Consider the following 15044-nt stretch of genomic DNA (forward strand, 5'->3'; position numbering starts at 1 on the left):
CACAGCTCTGCCGCCGCTTCTGCTGGCCGGTGCAGACCCAGCCGGGCTCCTCCTGTCCCCAGCAGCACGTGAGAAGCGGTCCCCTTGGGGCCTTGCGTGCAGCCGACCAGGCCCAGAGAGCCACAGTGCCCGGGGGGAGACTGGCCAGGGGAGTAGGCGCCGCCTTGCTGTGGGGCAGGGCAGGGCAGCCGGGCTGGCTTGAAGGTGGTGGGGGAGGAGGCAGGTACGGGCCAGCACTGCCAGCGGCTGCTGCTTGGCCTCCCGCGCGGGATCGCTCCCCCCGAGCCCCGCGGGAGTAAGCAGCTCCCCTCCCCTCACTGCCGGCTGGGGCCCGTGGGCCGGCCCTGCCTGCCTCGCCGTGCTCCCTCCACGCTTTCTGCCCGCCCCGCTGCCACGGCTTCACACTCCCTCTGCACTTCCTGCCCGCCTTGCCGTGCCGTGCTCCCTGCCCGCCTCACCTTCGCTGCTGCTGCCGCTGGCCAGATAAAATGGCTTGGCGGGCCGCATGGCAGCCCGTGAGCCGTATGCTGGATGAGCCTGGGCTAGATAATGATGAGTCTTAAGTGAACTGGGGAGTCAGATTTCAGATGCTTTCCTCTCACAAGCACAGTATGCTCAAGAAACAATAGGATGTATTCCATGTAGCCCCAACTGCTTCCCTACTTTCAGCCCCCGCCACGACCAGGCAATGCTACAGGTAATATAGGTACAAGCATCCCCACTGCCCAGACACCTAATGAAGCCTGCCAAATTAGTCCTTCCAAAACCAACAAGGCTGAATTTTGTTGACACAAACTATTTCCCCACATATCCCAGTTGAGTGAGCATGCAGGAATTAGGCCGTGCCAATGAACAGAGAGAGACAGAGAGAGAAAGCAGCTACAGCTAACATAGCAGACACAGGCATTTTGAATACTGACCCAAGCATTAAAAAACAAAAAACAAAAACTACCCACTGCTATTGCCCACCCCTAAGCCCACAGATTTGTTCTGAACACAACAGGTCACCAGGCAGTGGGACCCCATCAGAGATGTGCACTGAAATGGGTCTGTTGCTCTGTAGCCACTGACCATTTTGAGAACCTGACATGGGTGATTTATTTGTATGGCATCTCCTGGTGACTCAGTGCAGCATGATGCGGGCTGGGTATGCTTGTCCCCCCCCATGCCTCTTGCTCGATCCACTTCCCAGATGATTCCAGAGAAGCAGAAAAGTGAAGGTACTAGGGCTGGGAGTCTCCTGTAGAAGCCTTATAATAAGCCAAAGAGCAACTCTTAGGTTGGAGCAGGTACCATTAGTTTGGTCTAGGTCTAGTATGCTGACATGCAAGGCCGTCCCTAGAGGGGGGCAAATTGGGGCAACCGCCCTGGGCCCCATGGAGCTGGGCAAAGCAGCGGTGGTGCAGAGCCAGGCGGAGCGGTGACATCGCGTCCAGCCACTTGCTCCCCCCCCTCCCCCCTTAAGTGGCGGCAGCTTCTTCACATCTGAAGCCCGTAGGATCAAAGCGGGGGGGGAGGCCCCACATGGGCTGATTTGCCCCAGGCCCCGCACCCTGCTCGGGTCACCTCTACATGCTACATTTGGTAGCTCTGCTATGAACATTCTTTACTGGAAAGGGGTTTTTTTTGGCTTTGCCATGGTTTCAGTCACCATGGACTGCAAGACACCTCGAAGAACAAACCTCCTAAGTAGCTATCTAAATTAATGTTAGCAGCACTTAGGCAATGGGTTTTCTAGCAACACTCCAAAGAGAGATAATGCTTCAAAAGATGAACTGATCAATAAAGCCAGGCACCAAATCTTCCTCCTTCACCTCTCAACTGACAGCACTGTGCTGCTTGCACTGCTAGGTGGCAATTTGCAATGCTTCAAGGAACCCACTTATTGACCATGTCCATGGGCAAGAAAACTAGACTTGCTTAAATATTGTCAATTGTGTTTCTTGGGGAAAGGAGAGAACGTGAGGCTATATTTCTATCTGAAGGTAGCAATGGGATGACATTTGGTAAGGCAGAAAACCAACAATCCCTACCTGAACCTGATCGAAGCTGTTTTCCAAACCCCTTAGCTTCTATGACAAAGTTACTGTCAGAAGCAGAGCGCAAGGGCAGCTTCTATGCAGTTCTCGTTAAGAGCGTTCTACTGTCATTTTACTGCTGGAAGAATTGCTCAGCCTATCCTTCCCTATCTGCCCCCTTGCACACCTGCCACCTATAACTAACTAAACGAGCACACCCTACACCTCTTCCTATCCAGAGATGGGCTTTATTCTTCCTTCATAATGAAGAACTGTAGCATGCATCAGTGATGGTCTGCAGACAGCCAGTCTCTCTGCTGAACAGTAGACAGTGCATGCAGGGGCTCTCCAGGGCACTTACACTGCAGGTTCTTCCCTAAGCTCTACAACTGGTTTGCTGTTTGTTGACAGGACAGATTTGTACCCTTTATTTATTCATTGCCTCAATTTCTGGATTGCAGAAGCAGGCAAAGCAGCCTGAAGGAGCTATTTCTAAACACAGACAAACAAGGCGGACATAAATAAGGAACTGGTACTGTGACACACAACTGGCAAGAGCCCACTGCATAAACATGGAGAAGAGAGACGGGCAGCATTTACAGAAGTTCCTTCCAGGGATGCATTTCCTTCCTCCCTGGCATGCACTGCGCTCTTTTGTGCTTGAAGTTTAGAAAAAACAACACACTCTGGGAAAGGGCCAACCCTCACGGTACTCTCTGTTAAATGTCTGGGCCCTAAACAAATCTCATGGCTCCCTTCGAGCGGGCAAATGTTGAGCTCTGATTCCAGGACGAAGTAATGCTGAAGGTATGGGGGCCAGAGCAAGGGGATTTCTGTTTTCACCTTAACTGCAGGGAATAAGAAAAGCAAGAAAGGGTTCCTGGGGAGGTTCCTGCCAAACACCACGGTAGACATGCACTGAATAGATATTTTGGATGCCAAGCACACAGCCTACTCACTGTCACACAGGTCTCAGTTCTTACCATCAAAAGGACTCAGTTTATATGCACCCACTCTCACCGCTGCTCCTGACCACACTAGGATGGCCACTTTCCTTCACCTCGCCTTGAAGTTTTAAAAGTTAAGTTTCACATTCTGTACTTCCATAAGCTGTAGGATAAGCCTGGGTGAAATTTCACGTGTGCAGTGTGGAGGGGACTCTCTCAGCACTCTATTCATGTGTGCACTACAAAAAGATAACTTGTGTGTGTGTGCGCGCACACAAATGCATGAGCTACACCATGTAGAATAGTCTGATCCACCATCATAGGCAGGTGGGTAACAGACCTGTCTACCTGTGGGGAATTAGAGTTATAGAATTAAAGCATTTTCTTGTTTTAGCAGAGACCAAAAAATAAATAAGACTGGCATTTATACAGGATACTTTAACTGAAACATGAAATCTCTCTCAACAACAACCAACCAAAATCACAGGGAAGATTTATCTAATCAGAGATATACACAACAACCTCTGAGCTACCCGATATCTTGAAGACCTTTGACAGTTATAAAACTTTGGACACACTGAACAAAGATAAAAACCAACATCTTGAAAATCTAAGTTTCCCTGACCAGCCGGGAACAAAAGCTTTGATGCTTGTATTTTTGAAGATATTTTAACAGCACCATCTTGTGCTTTGACTGGGGCACTGAGAATTCTGCTAAATTCACACCATGCCCTCCCACATCTATTAACAGGACCAACTCCATGGCTGGCACGATTTCCCACCAGTCACTTTTCCAGTCTCCCAGTGCTGGCTCAACAGCTTTCTGAACTAAGGCCAAGTACCTTGAACCCAGCACTGAACATCTGTCCTCTCTCTTTGCTTCATCCCAACGGTCTCACCCTAACTGTATGCTTCGGAAATAGAACATGCACCTAAAAAGCATCCAAAAATGGCCTTCCCCTGCAGAGGGCTTGGGACACACATCTCAGTGGAGTTCAAAGGACCAGGCACATTCAGTGTAAGGTGACAGTGGAAGGAACACCCCAAGTCCTCTCCGTCACAGTGGGATGTAATAGCTCAGTTAGCCACAGTAACTGAATGTAATCCCTGAGCACAGAAACCAGACCACCGAGCTGTCAGAGTAACACCATCTCAACAAAACAGGTCAGCCATCTGCCTAAAGAAGAGCCACTTCCCTGGTGTTGCAAAAAGAAAACCTCCAAACCAACTAAAGCAAATGGTTTAAGTGACAGCAGTGCAGGTGACATCCCCATCAAGGCCCTGAACAAACCGGGGTGCCTTTTCCCCATATCCACCCATCAGCAGAAAAAACAAACAGTTCAGCACTTCAGCTCCTGCTGTGCCAATCCTAGCTCAGGGTCTTTGTTATGAAGAGTTTCTCCATACATGGCTTAGCCTTAGCAGATGCTGATCCCATTGCCATGCATTCCACACAGACAGAGAGAGCATGAAGCAAAGAAACCAGCTTTTTGCAGTTACCCAAAGGGTCTGATTGCTCTGTGAGCCCTAACAGATGCCAGATTTCACTAGTGATAAAAACCACTTGAGCATCATCAGTACAAGTAAGTAGGCAGGGGGATTGAGTAGCAGTGGATCAGCATGTCAGACCAGCAGCAAGAGTGGCTACCACTGGAATATCCAATTTCCAAATATCCATAAATCATCAGGTACCCCCAGCATTCTCACCTTCATGGCTCAGAACTAGAATAAACATCATTTCTGTGGTATACTTACATTGAATCATCAGAGCCTCTTGAGACAACCACAGCCATCATCTAGAGACTTAAGCCTGTTGTGATTGAGGCAGACAGGGTTCTTTGGGTAAATGTGATATCTTTTATCAGACCAACTAAATAGTTGGAAAAATTGTTCTTTGCAAGCTTTTGGGCACAAACACCCTTCTTCAGGCACAGGGAGAGGACACTCTATGAGGGTTCCGAGTTACCCAAACATTTAAGATGACCTGGTTGGTCAGTTTTTTTCCTTCCTTAACCACACAGCAAGTCTCAGCTCCTCCGCTCTGCCTCTCTGTACAGCTGGAGAATGGGTGCAAGTCAGACATGGAGGGAGCTCTGGGTTCTGCTATACATAACAAAATAAATCACATCTCTTTGCTTTTATACTATAGTACCAGACTTGATATAACTTGAAGCTCTCAAAGCCCTTTGTGTGCAGTAGATAAACACCACAAAATCCCTAAAGTAGGTGAGTGTCATAGCCTATATCCAGATAGAAACCAGGCACAAGGAACTTAAGTTTGGCAATCAGACTTGCTCTGTGGCCTTTTGTCTAACTGTATCTACAGCACAGCTGGAACTAGAATGCAAGCATCCTTACCACTAAGTCCATTCATAACACGCTAGAAGCTGTTCCCATTCTTAATTTAACAAGAAAACCCCTGGGATCCTGACTCCCAGGTCTCTCTATCCTTTCTTTTATATTTAAGCTTGTTCCTTTTAGCAATCAGGGTCAGTAAGTTAGTGGCTGGTAAGTAAAAGGGCTGCACATCTCAGTGGAAAGCTCTACCTGCATAACTGGTATACCCAACTTTCATGCAGCACACATGCTAAATATCCCGTTTTCATTTGCTTCAGCAGTTCCCCTCATGATTAGGTGGGTCACTTTCCACCAAAAATGTAGAATATTTGTGACAAGCTGCAAGTTGATAATGCAACACTGGGACACAAAGCCCAGAAGATTCTGCCTCTTGATGCCACGGATCCCTCTTTCCCCCCTTCCTATAGCTACTAGCTGAGTGAACTACCAGCCCTTGAAAAAACTCCGGGTCCCATGCCCAACAAAGAGTTGGTAGCAGTGGAGGATCCAAAACTAAATCAAACCCTTCCTGTGCCAAAGCTGAGCTCAGTGTAAACAGTACAATTTCAGTTTTAGAAACAACAGTTTGAAACCCCATAGTAAGTGCATCCTTAACAGTCCCTCTTTATGCCCTTATTCGTTTTCAAAACTGGAGATGAAAACACGATTCAACAGGATGTTTGCAACTCAGGAGCATGACTTCAATTTTTTATTTTTTTTTAAGGTTTCTCAAATAGAGAAGACAGATTGAATTTTACAGAGTAAAACAATAACTCTATAAAATAGGAAATGAGAATCTTGAACTCTTCTATAACAGCAGGAAACTAAATACTTGGTTGCTCATGTAATGCTATCTATTTAGCTAATTTCAAGTGAATTATTTGCTAGAAAGAGACAGCTAGGATCACTCAAATCCTATTTATTCCAAGGGTAGCAGAGTCACAGTTCAAGCTTCCCTAATCAAATGTTAAATTGTGATCTGAAGGGAAGAGTAAAATAATGCTGACCTTTTACAGTCAGAACTTCTTTTGCAAGCTACCTTAAGGGGAGGTTTTCATTTCAGTAACATTCATGTGGTTTTGCATTTATACAACCCCATGAGCACTGTAAAGGGCAACAGCACAGCTAGTGCACTGCCTTAGCAAAAGAAGCACCACAAAATGAAACAAACCTTCCTGTTTCCATTGTCAAAGATGAGCTAAATGAAAACTAAGGCAGAAAAGCCAGATTAAGAATTTTCCAGTTTTATTTTTAAAACTAACAGAACAATTTATTTAAAAAAATGAAACCAAGTGCATTCTTTTTGGTTTCTCTTTACAAATTCAATGTCCTTATGAAAGCAGCCTCCCCTGCTGTGAAATATAACAGGCATACTGTACTAGACTTAATATTATTGGCTATGCTATGGCTGGGGGACAAAGTAAGTAAAGGAAGACTCACAAGGATGTCTGAACAGGGGACACAGAATTCAAGATGACTTCCTGCTAGTGGCTTAAGGTATCAGCACAGGTTTCACTGAGTTGCTGTCTTGTATATTGATGGTATGCCCACAGTATGCTATAGACACTTTGCAGACACCAGAAGACAACACAATGCTAGCCTCCAAGAGTTCCTAATCCTGGACCCCGACCCTGTGCGGTTTTAAGGAATACATTATTATTAGGAGAGAGACTGGCCAACTCAGCAGTTCAGACAGTTACATTCCACTCCAACTTCAGCCTTCAGGATGTTATTTGCTGCCTATTCTATACCATGTTCTGTTGAATACAAAATTCAGTCAGTAGCAGCAGGTCAGCGATGGAATATGAAGGAGAGGGGTTTGCTTCAACATTTTGTTTGAGGGCAGTGGGGCTGATGTAATTCTTGGCCCTGTGCATTGTGTTTGCCCAAATTATTTTAGGATATTCAGTTAACCCCAACTTGTATGGAGAGCATTTTGGATGCATTACTTAAATGCTAACTAGAGGAATCCTGTTGTATGTAAAAATGCATCTGATGAGATCAGGGGTTTGGGTCTGATGAGATCAGACTTTAAGAAACAGCCCTTTGGCCTTCTGAGTCCCACACAGCTAAGACAACTCTGCTTGCTGAGAGTATGCATACCAGTTGAGCAATACCAGTGCTCCCAAGGAAGCATTCCAACTCCCACAAAAGTACCAGGATACAACAGGGCTATTAGTTGTAGCTGTATTGGTCTAAGGACATAGGCAGACAAGGTTCTTTGGGTAAATGCAATATCTTTTATTAGACTATAGTTGGAAAAATTGTTCTTTGCAAGCTTTCAGGTACAAACACCCTCCTTCAGGCACAGGAAGAGTTAAGTCACCTTGCTACAGTGCAAAAATGCAGTGCAAACAGTCAATTATCGAGAGGGTGATAGTTTCATCCACTCTTGTTTAATATAGAAAAGCAAAGCTAAACCAAGTCGGTAAATTTAAACACCGTAACGCTTTACAAGTTACCAGGCAGTCAGGCATTTTACATCTTCATCAAAAGTTAAGCTTCCAGCAATCCCATTTTCTAGAGTCATTTCTTCCAGCTCTATAATTGTATAGCAACCAAGAAAGTAATTAGACCCAAGGATGATGCTTTATTTTACAGTTTGCGCTAGCTGCTAAAAAAGGATGTTTTAAGTAATTTTAAATACAAAGATTTCGGCTGAGAAAAAAACAAAAGAATTTCAAGTGATCACTTGATGTTTACTTGACACAGAAAGCTTTTCACCTTTTCAAGGTGAAGTGGTTGAAGCACTCCACTGCTGTCTTGGAATTAGAACCAGAACTTTGTTCTAACATAAATGCAAGCCAAATGGTAGCTGACAAGGCCAAGGTAAGAGCATGAAACAGCCAAGAGTAATTACAATTTCCCCCTCAGCTTGATTCCTGAGGCCCATTGGGTTGTGAATGGCAAAGAACCCCAAAGACTTTTTCAAAATAGGACTTTTACCTTGAAAGTCCATGCTTTTAGTTGCTCACATCTTCCAAGGGGCACCCTTTAAGAGGGCGAGAGTGCAAATGACTTCGTGAAGGACAGCCAACCTTTTAGCTCTATTTCTCCAAGCATCTGGATTGGGCTTTGGCAGGAGCACATACAGTAATAGCGTACAGTGAAAGAACAGCTCTCTCACCCCATCTTAACAATGCTTTAGGCCTCAAGTCCCATAAGACTCCAGAAGCACCAGGCTGGGCCAATCCCACGGCAACTCAGTACCCGCTCTTAGACGTGGCGCCTTGCAGCCAAAGAGAGTGGAAATGCCTTGCTAAACAGTTAGTGTTTTACTTCACAGGAATTAATGAGTTGAGGAGAGATGAATTTGGCTACAGCCTGGTTCCCTAAAACATCTTCATCTTGGTCTTGGAAATTAAGGGTGTGATGCTACCAGCATTTATGCATACAGAAGTCAACATGCAAGCTCTCCCTAGCCAGCTGGCCCCTGGGGTGCAGCTGACACGTTTGCACGTTTGGCACATTACTAGTGGTGCCCTGGCAGCAGATCCCTCTGGGCTCTGGGAGCTATGCCCGGGGAGCAAACGCTTACATGGCCCAGCTCAGGCAACGATGCACCGAGGCTGTGCCTCCCACGCCCCACCCACCCCAGCTGTGCCGACATGCAAACCCAGATGCACTGCACTGCTGCCCCGCCCCGCTGCAACCCCCGCGCTCCGCAGGGTCGGCCCGAGCAGCCCTCGCTACACCTGCGGGCAGGCGGGGGGCGCCAGGCCCCTCCCCGGTACCTTGTCGTCGGGCTCCCGGCCCAGGCGCTGCCGCAGCTCGCTCATGCTGAGCCCCGCTGAGAACCTCAGCAGCAGCGCGTGCGCCCAGGCCCCAGCGTTCCATCCGCCTAGCGCCGCCGCAGCCAATGGGAGCAGCGCGAGCCGGGAAGGGGGCGAGGCCACTCGCCCCGCCCTGCCCCTCCTGACCCGGATGTAGGAACTCTTCTCTTCCTCCTCCTCCCCGACCTGTGGTGGCCGCCATGATAGGTGTACGCCGATGGCGGTTGTACATGAGCCGACCCCCGCACGCCGTGAAGCTCCCTGCAGCAGCCCCTGGGCACGGCATGGCACTCTTGCCTTGGGAGCATCCAAGGGACAGGGCCGAGCAGCCAGCCCTCGCAGCCTTGTGAAACAACGCGGGTTGTAAGGCCGGCCTGGATTGGTGGGAGGAAACGCGCTGCTTGTCACCTGCGTGGGGATTGGCGGTTGCAGAGCACGTGGGCGGGATTCTGTCCAGAATCCCAAATAGGCGGAACTACCGGTGACTCCCAGGCTCTGATTGGCCGGAAGGAGGAGCTTTCATTTTTCGCGCACGATCCCGCGGGTGGGCACGGATCAGTAGATTGGCGGCAAGGAGGCGGGGCTTCAGGTTGCTGCGATTGGCGGAGAAGCCGGGGAGGCGGGACCCGGACGTGAGGTCAGAGGCGCTATAAAAAGAGCCGTTGGCGCGCCGCGAGAAGCAGCAGTCTAGCATCTCTTTCTCTTCACCATGTTTGAGGCGCGGCTGGTGCAGGGCTCGGTGTTGAAGCGCGTGCTGGAGGCGCTTAAGGACCTCATCACTGAGGCCTGCTGGGACCTGGGCTCGGGCGGCATCAGCCTGCAGAGCATGGACTCCTCGCACGTCTCACTGGTGCAGCTCACGCTGCGCTCCGAGGGCTTCGACACCTACCGCTGCGACCGTAACATCGCTATGGGCGTCAACCTGACCAGGTGCCACGGGGGCGGTTGTGGGGGCTTGGAGCGCGACTCTTGCCCCGTTTGTGCCGCGCGCCTGCGCGGTGACGTCACGCCGGCGCCCCGCGCTCAGGGTTTTCCCGCGCGCAGTGGCGGGGAAGAACCCCCGCGGGGGGGAGGAGCTTCGGCAGCTCTGCCTGGTGGGAAGGGGAAGGGTGGATGTGGCCCCTGCAATGCATTGCTCCTCTGGCCTGGAAGCAGCTTGCAAGGCTTGGGGGGGAGGAAGAGTGGATGTGGTGGGTCAGGATGCCTTGCTTGGGCTGGTCTAACTAGTCTAGCCCTTGCTGCAGCATGTCCAAAATTCTGAAGTGTGCTGGCAACGAAGACATCATCACGCTGCGGGCAGAAGACAATGCAGACACCCTGGCCCTGGTGTTCGAGGCCCCAAGTAAGTACCTGTACTTCACAGAAGTTTGGGACTGGAAGAGACCTCATGAGATCATTGGGTCCAGCCCCTGGGCAGGAAACACTACTGGGTTCAAACAACCCCTGCAGGGTGTGCATCCAGTCTCCTTTATCCCAGTGTTCTCACAAGGTCCCTTCCAGCCCTAAACTTTTGTGAAGATCTCTAGGTTAAGTGTCTGCACCACCCCTGCTGGGAATCAATTCCAGAGTCTGGTCACATGAGCAGCAAAGAAGTCAGATGAGTCCTCACAGGTATGGTGCCTCAAGCCATGTTGGAACTGCAGGGGTCTGAGAATGAGGTGATAGGCAGGGATTTTGTAGGGTCATCTCTTCTCTTGGGCCAACTGTACAGCTGGGATGCAGGAGGCCTGATAAATGTCTTGCTTCCAAAAATTTGTCTAGCTCTATCCTGTGCTCTTTATCTAATCAAAGAGATCACCCTATGAAATCCTTGCCTCAGCAAAGGTAGGAAACACTTAAATCAAAAGCTCACATGCGCATAAAAATAAAAAACACCCCTCAAAAAAAAAAAAAAAAAAGTGTCAGTTTGAACTTGCAGCACTACTTGAAGACTAAAATGAGTGCCTCTTATTAAGTTAATTGGCAGATGAGGCTGGAAGTGAACACTTGAATCATTGAGTCTCACAACCAGGGTCCCACAGTGGGTTGAAGTGCTGCCAGATATTTTGGAGGTATGCAGATATAATTAGATAATTGGAGGCTCAGGCTTGTCTCTGTCTGGCTGGTTCCTCTCCATCTTCACTGATTGGTTCTCCTGAAAGCAGCTGAGCACTGTAGTATACAGATGAGTCTTTGAAATTGTACAAAATTAAAGTGGCATCCAAAGTCAAGGCCCTTCTCCATTAGTCTAATGAGGGGTGGTGTGAGAACCACTCATCTGGATTATGGTAGTACCTAGTTCAAAAGCTTTGTGTGGTGTGTATACTTTTTAGCTGAGTACAGTAGATGATGATGATCATCTAAATGACCAGAAGCTTTTATGGATACTTGTATAGTTGCACCAAGAAATGTCTTGTGTCCTGTGACTTGGGGTGGGGTGGCATGCTCATAGCTGTTCGATAGGGCACCCAAGGGGAAAACTAGGAGTCATGGGCACAAACTCCTGGAAGATTGATTCAGGCTCAACATTAGGAAAAACTTCAGTTGGGGGTGTCCAGACTGGAATAAGCTCCTTCCAGAGATGGTGCAATTGCCTACCCTGGAAATCTTCAAGAGGGGATTAGACAGTCACCTTGCTGGGGTCACCTGACCCTCGGTTATCTTTCCTGCTTGGTGCATGGGGCTGGACCTGATGATCTTCCAAGGTCCCTTCCAGCCTTACAATCTATGAATATCACTTTTTTTTTTCTTTTCTGTGTAAAAGTTTAAGAGGATCTAACTGCAAAACACAGGCTTAACTTTGCTTCACCAAACACACACATGTATTTTGATGTTTTTCTCCTAGATCAAGAAAAGGTCTCTGATTATGAGATGAAACTAATGGATTTGGATGTGGAACAGCTTGGCATCCCAGTAAGCCATTTTGTTTTGTCTGAGCTAAAATTAATTGCTAATACTCATAAGTGAGAGTAAAATGTTAATGTTGAAGGCTTCTAAAATATTCTGTGTTCCCAGTTCCCCACCTCAGTGGGATAGTTTTAAGATGGCCCATGGGAAGCATTAGGAAAAGCCTAGAGTTTGAAGTGGCGATCACTGTGGATAGTGGTTGACTTGGCTCTTCAGCTCTCAAATGCATGATCAGGAGGACCGTGCGTTTTGTCACCTACCTTTTTAAGCACTTCCTCTTACAAAGAGAGGTGCACTAAGTGACCCCCTGTTGGCTATGCCCACTGAAGGTAAAGCTCACAAGTGATATTCATAGTTTTGAGCTGGTTCAAAAGGGAGTAGGCTCCCCAGTGCTTTCTGGAAGTACTTGAGTAAAGTTTGGTATCCAGATTTGCCATAATGCAGTTCAGCAATCTATTCTTTTATAAACACAGACTTAAGGTATTTTCAAAGGATGTTTATGTAAGCATATTAGGTTAAAGGTATAGAAGATACTTAAATAAGTCGTCTTTTTTTACCAGCTTAAGTAACAGGCTTATCTTTTTCCTCAAATAAGACAAGTGAATTTGTCCTAGACATGAGGACTACAGCCCTTGAGATGCTGTTCTCCTTTTTCATAAGGAGTAGAAATCTTCTACTGTAAATTTTTTTTAAGCTGTAACATGCCTTATTTAGTTCAGCCTTGAGGACCTATGATCTGAGACCAGGTATTTTGTTTTTGTTTTTTCTTTTCTTCCTTACAGGAACAAGAATACAGTTGTGTTGTGAAAATGCCTTCAGCTGAATTTGCACGCATCTGCAGAGATCTAAGCCATATTGGAGATGCAGTTGTTATCTCATGTGCAAAAGATGGTGTCAAATTTTCAGCTAACGGAGAGCTAGGAAGTGGAAACATCAAACTGTCCCAGACCAGTAATGTTGATAAAGAAGAAGAAGCTGTAAGTTGAGATTTCCTTTAAGAGGTCTCTTTTAAAAAAACAAAAAAAACAAAAAAATGACATCTGTTGCTGCTACACTTGACAAGTTACAAGTAGAATAATAAAAGATATATTGAGTCTCTCTGGGTTTAGAGAACTAAGGTGGCTAAAATGATTACAGCAAATATAAATGGAGCATTTCCTATATCTTTACTCCAGAACCCTGATCTAAAGGGGGTTTGAAAGAGTAGAGGTAGGAAAAAGTTGCTGGTCTACAGCAAAACTAATATCCTTGATTTATGCAAATGCAGAGCTTAGGGTTGAACAGTTGGTTCAGCTGAAGCTGTGCTAGTACCAGGCTGTGCTTAAAGCTGGAACACACAACAATTTCTCCATCCCAACGGGTAAGAGGGCAGAAATGCTGCTAAGAGCCAATAACTTTGATTGCCCAAGAGGTGCACTACTTGTTTTAACTTTTTTGTTTGTTTTTAAACATCTTTGTTAGGTTACAATAGAGATGAATGAGGCAGTCCAGCTGACTTTTGCTTTGAGGTACTTGAACTTCTTTACCAAAGCAACTCCTTTGTCGCCTACAGTAACGCTCAGCATGTCTGCAGATGTTCCCCTTGGTAAGAGGAGGCAGCTGTCGCTACTTTTTTAGTTGAATTCCAAAATCTTGACCCTCGTATAAACTAAATTTTTGTGGGTGCTACAAGTTAACTGACTTACCTGTGGTGTCTTTCTTCCCTTTTCCTCAGTTGTGGAGTACAAGATTGCTGATATGGGACACTTAAAATACTACCTGGCTCCAAAGATTGAGGATCAACAAGAAGGCTCTTAAATGATCTCAGACTGAGGAAGTTCCACTGAAAGCCCTTTGAGGAAGGAAACTCCCTTTCTGAAAGTGGGGGGGAAAACATGTCCATTCAGTTTGCTAGCAGTTTCAGTGCATGGAGCATCAGATAAGCACAGTTAGGCATGTTTGTAGATAATTCTCTGTAAATATTTTTTCCAATCTATTTTTGTTAAACAAAAACTTCACTATTCTAGATTGTCTGCATCTGCTATGAGAAGTATTTACAAAATTTATTTTTTAGATGCTGTTTTTTAGGTCCAAAGCTTTTTTTTTTTTTTAATTCCCTTTTTGACACTGCTAGCAGCAAAAAGGGTGCAATATTAAAATTGCAGTAATCTTCCTATGGCTTTACCTGTGGAACTGCAGTTCAGGGGTTACTGTTGCCTTGAGTAGTCTAGAGAACTCCATGCAGCCTCTTCAATACCTCCCCCTCCCCCCCTCTTTTTTTTTTTTTTTTTTTTTTTCAATTTTGGAGCATGATGTCTTTAATATAAAACTGGCAATAAAGCGCATTATTCAGCTATTTTATCCTGTTTTAATTATGGACCAACTCCACAGGGTCTCAAAATATTGTCAAAATAAGTGAGATGCATTAAGTAGTAGATTTCTAAAGGGATATCAGCTGGGTCTGTAATAAAATAAAGAGTTCTTGGTACAACTGTTACTATGATGATCATAATACCTGTTAACTAAATTGCAAGCCATGTAGGCAATATTGAATTTGACAAGATCGATAATATTTGAAGGAGTGGAGGAATACTCCTTGCTATATTTGGAAGTTGGTGGCTGTAGGTGGTAAATAAAGGATAGACTCAATATTCCTTTAATCAAATTGTTTCAGTTGGTCAGGACTGCAAGTAAATAAGAGTGATTCAGCTAGAAACAGCAGGGAGATCCAAGTGCAAGGACAATGTGTACATGTCTGTCAGACCTGGTTTATTTTTTTTGGTTTTTTTTTTCCTCTTATGAACTAGATACGACAATAGTTTTGGAGTTACCGGTGTAACTATCTCTGTAGACCTAACACGTAATCTGGTGCAGGTTCATACCCATACCATTACTGGCTCCATCAGTTGATGTTCCCTAACTAGGCATACACATAGTGTATGCAAGGGTCTAGATGGATAGCCTTGTATCTCTCTTCACAACAAGACAACAATTTCCAGGATTGTTAGATGACATCTTTGACCTTTTCAGGTAAAAGTTACAGTAATTTACAGTGTCTAAGGTTCACTGTAGGCATCAGTGGGACCCCCCCCCCCCCCCCCACC

General features: G+C 46.3%; 2 protein-coding genes across 2 annotated transcripts in view; one reads left to right on the top strand and one right to left on the bottom strand.

The window, feature by feature from the left end:
• Positions 1–9214, bottom strand: part of CDS2 (CDP-diacylglycerol synthase 2) — a 28533-nt gene extending 19319 nt beyond the window's left edge. Inside the window, exon 1 of the mRNA XM_006035145.3 lies at positions 9037–9214. Coding sequence (XP_006035207.1) covers positions 9037–9081 — 45 coding nt within the window. The 5' untranslated portion in view covers positions 9082–9214. The remainder of the gene's footprint in view (positions 1–9036) is intronic.
• Positions 9215–9279: 65 nt separating this feature from the next.
• On the top strand, positions 9280–14558 carry PCNA (proliferating cell nuclear antigen). Its single transcript, XM_006035146.3, has 6 exons — positions 9280–10005; positions 10320–10417; positions 11900–11967; positions 12744–12938; positions 13423–13546; positions 13676–14558. Exons 1-6 carry the CDS (start codon positions 9785–9787, stop codon positions 13756–13758), a joined length of 789 nt encoding a protein of 262 aa, XP_006035208.1. The 5' UTR covers positions 9280–9784; the 3' UTR covers positions 13759–14558.
• Positions 14559–15044: the final 486 nt, after the last annotated feature.

The sequence above is a fragment of the Alligator sinensis genome, unplaced genomic scaffold (genome assembly GCF_000455745.1).
Source record: "Alligator sinensis unplaced genomic scaffold, ASM45574v1 scaffold1373_1, whole genome shotgun sequence".
Taxonomy (NCBI): Eukaryota; Metazoa; Chordata; order Crocodylia; family Alligatoridae; genus Alligator; species Alligator sinensis.